The following is a 14,785-nucleotide window of genomic DNA, read 5'->3' on the forward strand; positions in this document are numbered from 1 at the left end:
TCAAGCGATTCTCCTGTCTCAGCCTCCCGAGCAGCTGGGATTACAGGTGCTCACACCATGCTCGGCTAATTTTTGTATTTTTAGTAGAGACGGGGTTTCACCATGTTGGCCAGGCTGGTCTTGAACTCCTGACCTCATGATCTGCCCACCTTGGCCTCCCAAGGTGCTGGGATTACAGGCGTGAGCCACAGCGCCGGGCTGAGAAAAGAAAATGTTAAGAAAATTGGCCAGGGCTGGGCATGGTGGCTCACACCTGTAATCCTAGCACTTTAGGAGGCTGAGGCGGGAGGATCACTTGAGGCCAGGAGTTTGAGACCAGGTTGGCCAACATGGCGAAACCCCACCTCTACTAAAAATACAAAAATTAGCCGGGCATGGTGGAACATGCCTGTAATCCCAGCTACTCAGGATGCTGAGGCAGAATAATCTCTTGAACCCCGGAGGTGCAGGTTGCAGTGAGCTGAGATCACGCCACTGTGCTCCAGCCTTCCAACCTGGGCAACAGAGCGAGAATCTGTCTCAAAAAAAAAAAAAAAAAAAGAAAGAAAATCATAAGGAAGAGAAATATATTTACTATTCATTAAATGGAAGTGGATTATCATAAAGGTCTTCATCCTCATTGCCTTCACATTGAGTAGGCTGTGGAAGAGGAGAAGGGGTTGGTCTTGCTGTCTCAGGGGTGGCAGAGAGAGGAGAGGTAAAGGAGATGGAAGGGGAGGCAGGAGAGACAGGCAACTGGGTATAATTTTATGCAAATATGTCATAATTTGTGTCTGACATTTCTGCTTCTTCATTTCTCTAAAATGTTTCTATATGGCACCAATCCTTCCACTATTTGCTTCCATTTCAGTGTCCATTATCATAGAAGCATCCATCTCATAGAAGTCAAAAGCCCAATCCTGAATAATCTAAACCCTTCTGCTGGGTTGTCTAATGTCCATTTGTTTTCTGCCACTGCTTCTTCTATGTCTGCTTCCTGGCACTGGTTCAGAAACATTCATGTCCACCCCACGTCATCTTCTGTTAATTCTTCTGGTGTGGTGTCTATTAGTTCTTGAATTTCTCCAAGATCTGTATCTCGAAACCCTTCACTCCCCACCCTTTTTGCCACATCCACAATCTCTTTCATGATTTCCTTGATTGTCACAAATCCTCTGAAGTCATGCACAACATCTAGACACAGTTTTCTCCAGCAGGAATGGTTCCAGGCTTGATGGCTTTCAAGCCTTTTTCTGTAATAATGATGGCATTTCCAATGGTGGAATCCTTTCAGGCTTTCACGATGTTCTCTCCATTGGGGGTTCTCTTCCATAGTTTTGATAATACATACTCTGTGTAATGAACCTTAAAGGTCCTTAGGACCCCCCGATCTAGAGGCTGACATTGTGTTCTGGGGCAAGTAGGCCACTTTGATACCTTCAGTATAGAATTAACGGGGTTCTGGACAGCCACGGCATTGCCAAATATCAAAAAAACTTTAAAAGGTAGTCCCTTACTGGCAAGGTACTTCCTGATTTCAAGGACACAGCATCAACGAAACTAATCTGGAAAAAAGTTCCTGTTGTCCAGACCTTCTTGTTGTACTGGCAGCTGGTGTTTATCTTTTCTGTCAAGGTGCATTAGCAGCTTTATAGATAAAGACTGTCCTGATCATAAACCCAAGTGCATTTGCACAAAATAACAGAGTTGTCTATCCCTTCCTGTTTAAATCCTGGTGTTCACTTCTCTTCCTTACTAATAAATGTCTTTTGTGGCAGGTTTTTTTTTTTTTTCCCAGAAAAGGTACTTTCTGGGAACTTGTCTGCTGCCTCTTGGTTGGCAGAAGCTGCTTCTCGTGTTATCTTAACATTTTTAAAGCCAAAGATCTTTCGAAAATTATCAAACCCTTTCTTGCCAGAATTTAATTCTCTAGCTGTAGATCCTTCACTTTCCTTTTGCTTTGTTATATAATGAGTTTGCTTTTTCTCAAATCATAATATATGTCTTTTTTTTTTTGTTGGGGGGGACGGAGTCTTGCTCTGTCGCCCAGGCTGGAGTGCAGTGGTGTGATCTCAGCTCACTGCAACCTCCGCCTTCTGGGCTCAAGCAGTTCTCCTGTCTCAGCCTCCTAAGTAGCTGAGACTACAGGCTCACGCCATGACGCCCAGCTAATTTTTGTATTTTTAGTAGAGACGAGGGTTTCACCATATTGGTCAGGCTGGTCTTGAATTCTTGACCTAAGGTGATCCACCCTCTGTGGCCTCCCAAAGTGCTGGGATTACAGGCATGAGCTACTGTGCCCGGCCTGTAAGTATGTCTTATAGCAACCTTGCACCTACATAAACGCTACATTTTCATTATGAGATAAAAAGGTATTTCACAAAAAGTGTAAGGTTTTCATGGCTGCTAACGTAGCTACAGTGATGGCTTCACAGATTTTCTTTTCTTTTTTTACAACACTCCTTACTGGATTAATTTATCATGAAATGGCAGGCAACCACAATGGCAAACCTTGATCTATGGTACATATCAAGCAATTCAACTTTTTCTTGTAATGTCATGACTTTTCGTTGCTTCTTGGGAGCACTTGAAGCATCACTTCATATGGATCCCATGGTGTTATGCAAGGTTTACTACAGTACTGCACTAAACACAATAAAAAATATGTGAGAACCGCTAGAGATCATTTTTTGTTACAATACACAATTTACTGGAGAGACAAACTGCTCATGGAAATGACAGGCATTCTAAGCAGTACTTGCAATACTTGAGCTTACTGCCAGAGCAACAGGATGTGGCCACCAAATTATTACAGTAGTACACAGTAGGCACTACAGTGATTTTATGCAGTTATGATCTTTTTAAATTATACTTTAAGTTCTAGGGTACATGTGCACACGTGCAGGTTTGTTACATATACATGTGCCATGTTGGTGTGCTGCACCCATTAACTTGTCATTTACATTAGGTATATCTCCTAATGCTATCCCTCCCCCCTCCCCCGACCCCACAACAGGTCCCGGTGTGTGATGTTCCCCTTCCTGTGTCCCTGTGCTCTCATTGTTCAATTCCCACCTATGAGTGAGAACATGCGGTGTTTGGTTTTTTGTCCTTCCATAAAAAATGATGAGTTCATGTCCTTTGTAGGGACATGGATGAAGCCGGAAACCATCATTCTCAGCAAACTATCGCAAGGACAGTTATGATTTAATATTGCATCATTACTTTTGTTTACACTTCTCTGGACTGTGAATGGTACCATATATGGTCTGTAAGTGTGTGCATAAATTTTAATCATTCATAATAGATTTGTATATATCTTATAGTAAATGACAGAATAGACTAGTGTCTACATATATTTTATGTATTCACGATATACCTTTTTCTTAATTTTTTCAATATTTCTTTTTTTGTATGATTTTATTTTTTTTCTCACTGGCACTGACCTACTGCACTTAAACACTTCCATCAGACTCAAAAAATAATTTTATTTCAGGAGAAAGAAAATATTTTACTTAGCTTCTGTTTATACTGTTTCATTATTAAGAGTTTTTTTTTTTCTAAGAGATAGGATCTTGCTATGTTGCCCAGGCTGATCTCCAATTCCTGGCTTCAAGCAGTCCTCCTGCCTCAGCCTCCTGAGTAGCTGGGACTATAGGTATATCCCACTTCTCCCAGCTTGACTTTTTTTTTTTTTTTTTTTTTTTTACTATAATGGAATGTGTTTTTATTCACCCATTGGAAAAGCCTTTGCTACATATTAATACAAACTTGTCACTAATAAATCCTTCTTTAAGTAAGAAAATAATATAACATGAGCATAACTTTGTGTGAGTTTTAATGTCCTGGAGCCTTGTTGCTTCATATATAAAGTGCAGGTCAGTAAAAATTAAAATGAGCTAATATGGTATAATAGGCTTAACCCAGTAAGTGTACAATAAAGGACGGCTGTAATTTTAACATGAATTCAACTGAAATCCTGATAGGGCAACACCAATAACAATGTTTCCTATATAGCTTACAAATTGTTCTTTGTCATCCCCTCATCTACCCAATGGGAATTAGAGCTAGCCTGTTAGGCTGCTTGACAGGACCACTGAATGCTGGAAATCAACCATATTCTATCCCCTCATTTAACAGATGGGAAAGCAGAGGCTCAGGGAGTTTGGGAAACTTGTCCACAAAGGGACAACTACTTTGTGGCTGAACTACGTCTAGGACCAGGCTTTCTTTATCAACACAAGTATCTCTTTCCTTTCTATGCCCCTTCACGTTTACAAAGCACCTCCTCAGCTCCATGATTTTGTTTATTATGCTACATCACTCAGCTCATGAAAATGGCTTTTTTTTCCTCCTTTCTTGTCATTGGAAGTTTTTTGCATTCTTGTAGCAGCTGATTCCATACTAACCCTTAAAATGAAAAAATAATTAAAAAATACACACACACACACACGTGAATATGTGGAAGAAACAGCACTAGGTCTCCCAGGACAACCCAGTGCAGGCCACACCCTGGCAGTCACAAAGCACATATAAGAAATTGTCTTCCCATGTGAATTGCTTTCGACACTTCAATGCTAAAGAGCTCAGAAGTGCTTCCACTTTGAAAGAAGCCCGGGAACATTGTAGCCTACCCGTTAATGTGTCTCATTTTGAGACAGAACAGTGAGCAGGTTAACCAGTTGCTCTTCATGTACTTCTTGCAGTAAGTCCTTCAAAGAATGAAGAGTGAAGACAATTCACTTCTCCTGCTGGAATTTTTCCTTCTTATTCTTTTGCTTTTTTACAGGTTGTTATATTCAGGTATAGGGATAAGACATTACAAAAGATAAAGGATATCATATGAGGGAGGAAATCAGACAATCCAAAAAAATCTTCTGTAGAAATTAAAAATCAAAACTTGTGGGCAAGGTAGGAGGCAACACGTTCTTTCCACAGAGCTGTTCCTCAAAAGCAGGAATGAAAAACAAAAAATGAAAAACAAAAAAACAGATCTCAGCTGCATAATGAAGCTGGGGTCTTGGCCTGACAGCTTTTAATATCCTTAAAACCGGGCTGGGCATCAAGCGTCTTCTCCAGAATAGGCCAAGGAAGACAAGTCCAGTTTGGTTTTTAAGGCTTTAGTGAGCTCTGCAGCGAGCACATCATGGAGGGACACGCTATCGTGGGAGTACACCCAGTTTTTCTCAGTCCAGTCATAACGCTTGAGTCCACTGGATGGAGAAGATAACCAGATTTACTTGTTTGGTGTCTGCTTGTTGATCACGTAGGTTGCTAGATCTCCACCCAGTTTACCAGTTAAGACACCACTCCCAAAGGAAACATCATAGTCCTCAAATGTGTATGGCTTGTCTGCAAGGTCTTCAAAAAACTCTGCTAAAGAGTCCAGTGATTCCTCTGCTAGTCTTTCATAGGTGGTCTCATCTACAGAGCCTGGGTGGCCCAAAGTTCCCGATTTCCTCAAATTCATCAAATAGACACACTGCTTTTTGACATTCCGAATCTGGTTGAGGCCATGGAGGTTTAAACTGGCATGGTGGGGTGCGCAGGTCACGGCGATTCCAGCGCGCAGGCCCCGGCAGCCACAGAGCGGGGCCAATTCTGCTGGCCGCAGGGCCCAGGTGAGCAATGTTTTCAATATTCCTAGGCTATGTAGTTCATCTGTTTTCCAAACTGTAGGAAATCTCCAAAATTTTTCCAATTTATTTTTTGGGAAAAAAAAAAAAAGGCTGTGTCTTAAGTGGAACTGTACAGTTGGCCCATGCAGTGGTACAATCGGAGCTCACTGCAGCCTCAAACTCCTGGGCTCAAGCAATTCTCCCACCTTAGCCTCCTGAAGAGCTGGGACTATAGGCACACATCACTACTCCTGCCTAATTTTAAAAATTTCTTTGTAGAAATGAGGTCTCACTATGTTACCCAGGCTGGTCTTAAACTCCTAGCCTGAAGTGATGCTCCTGTCTCGGCCTCCCAAAGTGCTGAGATTACAGGTGTGAGCCACTGCACCTGGCCCATTGCACAGTTCTTTTACATTTTAAAATTACCATAATAAAATAGAAAGAAATAATATTCTGAAACCAAAAGCTGCAAAATATTTTTTTAACTGTTCAGGCATATTTGAAAAAAAAATTTTCCTTACAGAAGTGAAAAATATAATGGCTAAAATATTTAAAACCTCTATGAAGTGTTGTATAGGTACATCCATACACAAAAAAGCAACAGCTAGAAAAGTGGACTATCAAGTCAAGCAGAAGACTTGAACACATTCTTTACAAAGAGAAAAACAGAAGAACACATATGAGAAGTTGCTCAACCTTAACAGTAATCCTGGAAATAAAAATTAAAACCACAATGACCTACCACTTTACACTCAGCAGATTCACAAAAGCTATAAAGTATGATTGCAACAAGTGTTGGAAAGGAAGGATTACAGAAATAGCAACTCTTATATCCTGCTGGTATAAGTGTAAACTGATAAAACCGCTTTGGAACACAGTCTGGCATTACCTAGTGAAATTAAATATGCTTATATCCTCTGATCTTGCAATTCTACTATTAGGTATATTCCTCAGAGAAAATCTTATATATGTGTACCAGGAAACTGATACAAGAATTTCACAGTAACATCATTTTTTTTTTTTCCAAGACTGAGTATTGCTCTGTTGCCCAGGCTGGAGTGCAGCGGCATGATCTCTGCTCACTGCAACCTCCGCCTCCTGGGTTCAGGCAATTCTCTCTCCTCAGCCTCCCGAGTAGCTGGGATTACAGGTGCATGCCACCACGTCTCGCTAATTTTTGTATTTTTAGTAGAGACAGGATTTCATCATGTTGGCCAGCCTGGTCTTGAACTCCTGAGCTTGTGATCTGCCTGCCTCTGCCTCCCAAAGTGCTGGGATTACAGGTGTGAGCCACTGCGCCTGGCCAGTATCATTTATATAATAATAAAAACTTGGAAGCAACCCAAATGTCCATTATCAGAAGAATAAGTGATTTGCAATATATAGTCAAACAATGCCTAGTGTTGCACAGTCAAACAAAATGAATGAATGAAAGCTATAGTCAATCGACATGGCTCAATCTCAGGAATAACTGGAAAAAAGGAAGCTGTAGAATACATACAATATGGATTCATAAATATGTTGTGTAGGAATAGAAATACATGCTGCAAAACTACAAAGAAAAATGAATGATTAAAAAAAAAAATTTCAGGGCCGGGTGCGGTGGCTCATGCCAATAATCCCAGCGCTTTGGAAGGCCAAGGTGGGTGGATCACCTGAGGTCAGGAGATCGAGACCAGCCTGGCCAATATGGTGAAACCCTGTATCTACTAAAAATACAAAAAATTATCCAGTTGTGGTGGTGGGCGCCTATAATCCCAGCTACTACTTGGGAGTCTGAGCCAGGAGAATCGCTTGAATCCAGGAGGCAGAGGTTGCAGTGAGCTGAGATCGAGTCATTGCACTCCAGCCTGGGCAATATGAGTGAAACTCCATCTCTAAATAAATAAATAAATAAATAAATAAAATTCAGGATGTGAGTTTCATTTGAGAGGGAGATAGGATCAGGGATGTATTGAAAATGTTCTACTTTTATTTTTTTTAATTTTTTGAGTTGGAGTTTCTTTCTTGTCGTCCAGGCTGGAGTGCAGTGATGCAATCTCTGCTCACCACAACCTCCGCCTCCTGGGTTCAAGCAATTCTCCCGCCTCAGCCTCCAGAGTAGCTGGGATTACAGGCGCGTGCCACCATACCTGGCTAATTTTTTTATTTTTAGTAGAGAAGGAGTTTCAGCATGTTGGCCAGGCTGGTCTCCAACTCATGACCTCAAGTGTTCCACCAGCTTCGACCTCCCAAAGTGCTGAGATTACAGGCAGGAGCCACCACGGCCAGCCAGAAAATGTTCTACTTTTAAACAAACGACAGGTACTCAGATGTGCCTTAATATTGTTAATCTTTATACTTTACGTATTCAAATGTATTTTTTTACTTAGCAGACCAGTGTACAGTACATTTGTAAATATTATTTTGAATTTATCCAAAATATTATTATTTTATTATAACCTTATTTTATACAGGTAAAATATAATACATGGTTCTTAAATACCTAAAATGATAAAATTCGTCCTTAATAATGTTCTTTGCCTACCCGAAAAATCTTGTGCATCCTCATGGTGGCTGAACAAAAGATAAATCTCGTGAGGAGCAAGCGAAGAAATTCATCTCCAAAAAACTGGAGAAATGCCTGATCTGCAAAGAGGAGAAAAGTGACAGTAAAAAGATGCTTAAATGGAAATTATGTTTCAAAGGGGAAGGAAACTTCAGGAAAGCGTTCTCAACTTTCCTGCCTGGGACACATACCTTTAAAAATTCAAACAATTTAAAATAAGTGACCATTTTAAGCCATTATAGTACATTCTGTTAAATGTGCAGTTAGATTAGGAGGGTACCTATTGAACGTGAATGAGTCAGTAGCTGGGCAATATCACGGTTGATTTTTCGAAGATATTCTTGACACTTTTCCCATAGGCCTCTGCGCATGCTTGACAATCCAGAGACAAATAGGAAGGCCATTAGAGGATTGTTCAAAAAGAGAGTGAAGAGGCTACCTCGCTGAGATTGATCTGTAATAACAAACATGTTATATATATAGACAATAGTTTTGCAAAAGATAAGAGATACATATGAGGAACATTTTAATATACTGATAATATATAAAATTAAAGCTATCTCATTAAATCATAATTCAACAAAGCAGATTCTTCACGAAACTACAAAAACTTTGGTATGTTGCTTTCTGCTGAACAAACTTCAGAAAGAGCCTAGCAAACTTAAGAGAAATGGAAAATGATATTTCTTACCATTTTTTGCCCTCAATTAACAAATTTCATCCAAATATGGCAAGTGTTGGATTATGGGTTATCTCGATAGAATTCTCTGATGAGTGCTACAAATGCCGGTCTTTTTCATTCTCCTCTGAGTTGCTCTCTATGAGCTGCTCTTTCCCTTCCTATCTCTTAAATATGAGTAGTTTCTTTCTTTGGCCCCATACATTGCTGACTGCTCTTACTCCCATGATTTTAGTTACCATTTATATGCCTACAAATTTCTAATTCTCTATCAGCAGCCTAAATTGAATTCCTTAGGTCTGGCACTGCTCTGTCTTGCGGTAGATACTGGACACTAAAAATGTGACTAGATGAGTAAAATGTGACTAGATGATTTCAAAGATTTAGTACAAAATGTCATTGTTAACACTAATTTCACCTGTTTCTTTTTACTGTTTTTGATATAGGTAATAGAAAATTTAATGACTCACACTCTTACTTCTTTTAAGTACTGCTGCTCTAGGCTACTCTATTCAACCTAATTCTCAAAGGCACCTCAAACTCAACATGTCAACAACTCAACGCAAATTATTTCCCCTTTCATTCTCTACAAATATGCTTCTCATCAGGTATTATCTGGTTTCTCAGCCAGAAACCTGGAAGTCTATTCCTGCCTTCCCTCCCCACACCTAGTCCATCACAAAGTCCTGTTGGTTCTATGGGCTTAGTATCTTTGCAGTTGGCTACTAGTCATTGTGCTATCTCCAGCCATCTCCCTATTTTCATCCATGCCCCTCCCAAGTTCATTCTCTTGGACGTTAACTGAATGCTCTTTCATGCTACTCTCCTGTTTAAATCTTTTGATGGTACAAGTTGAGTATCCCTTATCCAAAATGCTTGGGGCCACAAGTGTTTGGATTTTGGGTTTTTTGGGATTTGGAATATTTGCATATACATAATGAGATGTCCTGGGGACAGGTCCCAAGTCTAAACACGAAGTTTATTAATGTTTCATATGTACCGTATACATATAACCTAAAGGTAACTTTACACAATATTTTAAATAATTTTGTACATGAAACAAACCTTGTGCTAAGTACTGATATGTGGAATTTTTCACTTTCAGTATCGTGTTGATACTCAAACTTTTGAATTTTGGGGCATTTCAGATTTTAGGACTAAGAATGCTCAACCTGTACCCCATTGTCTTCCACTTAAATTACTTAACAAATCTTAGAAGTTCTTTCACAATTCAATCACACAATCTCAAACTCTACCCTTTAGCTAGAAGGAATGACTAATTTCTCTACGTGCTTGGCCAGGTGTGGTGGCTCACGCCTGTAATCCCAGCACTTTGGGAGGCCAAGGTGGGTGGATCACTTGAGGTCAAGTGTTCAAGGCCAGCCTGGCCAACATGGCGAAACCCTGTCTCTAGTGAAAATACAAAATTAGGCCAGGCACGGTGGCTCACGCCTGTAATCCCAGCACTTTTGGAGGCTGAGGCGGGCAGATCACGAGGTCAGGAGTTTGAGACCAGCCTGGCCAACATTTTTAGTCTCTCATAAAAATACAAAAAAATTAGCTGGGAGTGGTGGCGAGCGCCTGTAATCCCAGCTTCTTGGGACGCTGAGGCAAGGAGAATCGCTTGAACTTGGGAGGCAGAGGTTGCAGTGAGCTGAGACTGCGCCACTGCATCTAGCCTGGGCGACAGTGCAAGACTCCATCTCAAAAAATACAATAAAATAAATTTCTCTGCATGCCCCCTAAGCTGTCTTATCTCATGGCCACAGCACATGCAAATTCTCAGCTGGAACACTCTTGCTCGGTCATTTCCCACCCCCATCTAGTTCTCCATGTTCTTAACGTCCACGTTAGACATTATCTCATCCCCTTCCCTCATCTTCAATGTGCTGCTAGTCAGGAGTTCCTCGTCCATTTGCAGGCATCTTCTTGTGAATCACTTATAATAACCGCCCATCAGGCTGTCTCTATCTGCCACAAGACATTTGGCTCTGTGAAGAATGTAACTGTGCTTGTCAGGTCATAGTGCTATCTCCAGTGCCCAGCACAGTACCTGATAATAAATGTTGAATAGCACTTTGGGAGGCCAAGGCAGGCAGATCTCTTGAGCCCAGGAGTTTGAGACCAGCCTAGGCAACATGGCGAGACCCAGTCCCTACAAAAAAAAAAATACAAAAATTAGCTGGGTGTGGTAGTGTATACCTGTGGTCCCAGCTACTTGAGAGGCTGAAGTGGGAGGATCACCTGAGCCCAGGAGGTAGAGGCTGAAGTGAGCTATGATCACACAACTGTACTCCAGCCTGAGTGACAGAGTGAGACCCCATCTCAAAAAAAAAAAAAAAAAAATTGAATAAATGAAGTAACTCTTGGCTAGTGAGAAAACTATAGGCTTTAGATCTCAGAAGTGCTTACTGATCAGCTAGTTTTGCACCCACATGGAAGGCTCTCCCCTTTTGCAGAGGTGAGTAGCAATTATGCCTATGGATAAATCCAAAACATTTCTCACAGAAGAATTTTGAATCTGCTTTTGTAATTGAATAATTAATTTAAGGTGTTAGAGGTCCAAGCTTTGTAGCATGAAGATAGGAAACCGGATAAAATGTGTGAAGGACATGTATTACAACTAAGCATAATAATAATAATGAGAGCACATATTGAGTAGTTACTACATACCCAGCATTATTCTATGAGGTAGATACTATTATTATTTCCATTTGATAGATGAAGAAACTGAGGCATAGAATGGCTGAATAATTTCCCAAGGTCACACAGCAAGTAAGTGGCTGAGTCGGGATTCAAATTCAGTCAGTTTGCCTCCAAAGTCTGTTTTTCTCCTCTATACAATGAAGTCTTTCAGACCAAATAATCTTGGTATTAACCTATTTGACCATGTAAATTTAAATAAAACTACATAATGATAGGACAGATTGATAGCAAAAAGTACTGCTCAGTAACTGAAAGAGATTACATTCCTCCAGAAATGATAAGAAACAGGATAACAAAATCTTCAAAGCAGGAGAATTTTACCGTTGTTTGAAGGTAAGTTCTATCCCTTAGTAATTTTACTTTTGGATACATGAAGTTAATATTTCTACATGTTTTTCCCTGTTAAACAGCAGAACTTACCTTAAAACAACGGTGAAAGCCTCCAGCTTCTCTCAGGCATTCAAATGCTGACCATCACTTCCTGTGTCAAACTATGTCAGCAGACAGGACTTCTGGCTGGGAAGTAGCAGTAAAATGCCATCTCCCACAGAGAGACATCAGCACTATTCACAGTTAGGGAGATAGTGAAACAGTGACAAGTACTGCTAAAACAGTGTTAAGGTTGTTTAGTATTTTACCTACTAAATGACTGGGAGTTAGAATTAGATTTTATGTGTCACTAATTAAAGACAAATTATTAAGGACAAAAAGTCTTTTGATTCTCAGCCATTGAAGAAATGGCCAAAACACTAACCTGTCTCTCTGGCAGACTTAGAAGAGGTTCTTTTATTTTTAAATCACAACAAGGTAAAAATGTGAATAAAAGAAACACTTTAAGTTGTGCCAGTTAGGTTATCCTAACTCTGTGGCATAGACTGAGAAGTTTCCTAGACCAGCAATCTTATAGTCTTAAAAGATGCCTTGGATCTTTTAAAACATGCCTGCAAAGATATAGGAAAACCATGCTATATGGATATGACCAGCAAATCAAAACAAACACCTATAAAACAAATTTTAAAATTTACAAATCATGAGTTCCCCATCAGCAAGGAACAAAACCACTTCTTTCTCAGGGATGAATTATTTCAAGGCCTAATGGTAGCACATTAAGGGATCCTGGTTGTTGGCAAGGCTTCTGGGTATATTTCAGAGCGACACCTGCCATATTAAACACCATAAATCCACACGCGATCATTATGGGAGGAAAAAACAAAGATCAGTACTATTCATAATATAGACAGTGTTTATTTGCAACCTATGGGCTATACCAGGCAATGAGGGTACATACCTTGTAAAGCTTTTGGATATGCTGTAGGAGAAAGCAAGCAGACTAGTGGCTGTCCAAACAAGTTTGTGAAATTCTGTAATATATAAGAATTTAAAACTTGCATTAAAGATTTGACCAAAGATAGTTACTTAGTAATTTTCCAAAGCATATTTTTAGTGTATAGATTGGGCCCTTAAACTCATAAATAGATGCAGAAACATCAGCAACAGCTAAGGAGACTGCCATTCATATATAAGTACCATGCATAATAGGCTTTCTTAAAGGATCTCAATTGAAATAGTTTACTGAGTGAACTACTGATTTTTTAAACACAAGGCATAAACATGATTGTAGTTTTGCACGGAGAAGTCATCTGGCTGTATACCAAGAGGCCACTCCTTCGAGCAACACACACTTATATATATAAAGGTGAACTTTCCAAGATCCAGGATCTGGCTTTCAGCTCCAAAACCTGATTCCTGGAGTCATCTCTTATTGTGGGTCATAATAACTGCTCTCATGGAATGACATAAAAGACCAGAATGTCAATGTGTGATTTACAGTAACAAGCTGACACTCAAACTAAAGTACTCTACATAATTAATCATATCCTTTCCCTGAAGGTATATCTACAAGGGAAGTAAAATCATAAGCTGTGTGGTAAAGCAACAAGAAAAATAAAACTCTTAGGAGTAAACTTAAAAAGAAATAAAAAATCAAACAACAAAAACATTTTTTAAAATACTCTTGAATGAAGACTTGAACAAATGTAAAGACATACCATGTTCTTTTTTTTTGAGTCTTGCTCTTGTTGCCCAGGCTGGAGTGCAATGGCACGATCTCGGTTCACTGAAACCTCCGTCTCCCTGGTTCAAGCGATTCTCCTGCCTCAGCCTCCCCAGTAGCTAGGACTACAGGTGCATGCCACCACACCTGGCTAATTTTTGTATTTTTAGTAGAGACGGGATTTTGCCATGTTGCCCAGGCTGGTCTTAAATTCATGAGCTCAAGTGATCCACCCACCTCGGCCTCCCAAAGTGCTGGGATTACAGGCATGAGCCAGCACGCCCAGCCAAAACATACTATGTTCTTAGAGATAAAACAATTCTAAAATGTCATTACACTAACTTATTAAAATTTAAACCAACCTCAATAAAAATAACCACAGACTTTTTTCCTACAACTGAAAAAAGTAATTCTAAAGTTCATATGGAAAAACTGGATTACCCAAGAGAACTCTGAAAAAGAGCAGAGGGGGAACTAGACTCATCAGATATTGAAACATACTTTACACCTCAGTGAGGCCCAGCACAGCGGCTCACGACTGTAATCCCAGCTCTTTGGGAGGTGGGAGAATCACTTGAGCCCAGGAGTTTGAGACCAGCCTGGGCAAAATAGTGAGACCCCGACTCTACAAAGAATAGAAAAATTAGCCAAATTTGGTGGTACATGCTTGTAGTCCCAGCTGCTTGGGAGGCTGAGGTGGTAGGATCACTTGCACCAGGGAGGTCAAGGCTACAATGAGCTATGATTGTGCCACTGCACTCCACCCTGCGCAACAGAGCGAGACCCTGTCTCAAAACAAAAAACAAAACAAAACATAACAAAAGAAAAACTTCAGTAATTAAAGTGGTGCTGGTACAAGAGTAGGCAGGAAACCAATGGAACAGAATGAAAAGTCCAGAATTAGACTCCAAAACATTTAGGACTTATGTACACATAATAATGACACCTCAGATTGGCTAGAAAAACTGAATAGCCATCTAAAAGAAAGTTGGTTCCATACTTCATACCACACACTAGGACAAATTCCAAATATATCAAAGATGTAAATGTAAAAAATTAAACAATAAAAGTGGTGAAAAAAAATAATTATTTTTTTACCTAGATTCTCCTGTTATGATTAACTATGATTGATAAACCTAGTTACATAAAAATCAAAAGCTTATGAATGGTAAAATATAGCATAAACAAAATCAAAAGTCAAA

General features: G+C 39.9%; 1 protein-coding gene and 1 pseudogene across 4 annotated transcripts in view; both read right to left on the reverse strand.

Moving 5' to 3' along the window:
- SCAI (suppressor of cancer cell invasion) overlaps nucleotides 1–14,785 on the reverse strand; it is a 201,054-nt gene that overhangs the window by 20,544 nt on the left and 165,725 nt on the right. For 3 of the 4 annotated variants that reach the window (XM_031014486.3, XM_031014487.3, XM_055351898.2), the window contains 3 exons: nucleotides 12,819–12,891; nucleotides 8,426–8,599; nucleotides 8,125–8,225 (listed from right to left, as the gene is read on the reverse strand). In XM_031014486.3, coding sequence (XP_030870346.1) covers nucleotides 8,125–8,225; nucleotides 8,426–8,599; nucleotides 12,819–12,891 — 348 coding nt within the window. Of the gene's footprint in view, nucleotides 1–8,124; nucleotides 8,226–8,425; nucleotides 8,600–11,950; nucleotides 12,094–12,818; nucleotides 12,892–14,785 lie in introns of those variants that run through there. The other variant, XR_008668725.2, reaches the window with a different exon arrangement.
- LOC129524652 (frataxin, mitochondrial-like) lies at nucleotides 528–5,755 on the reverse strand (annotated as a pseudogene).

The sequence above is a fragment of the Gorilla gorilla genome, chromosome 13, assembly GCF_029281585.2.
Source record: "Gorilla gorilla gorilla isolate KB3781 chromosome 13, NHGRI_mGorGor1-v2.1_pri, whole genome shotgun sequence".
NCBI lineage: Eukaryota > Metazoa > Chordata > Mammalia > Primates > Hominidae > Gorilla > Gorilla gorilla.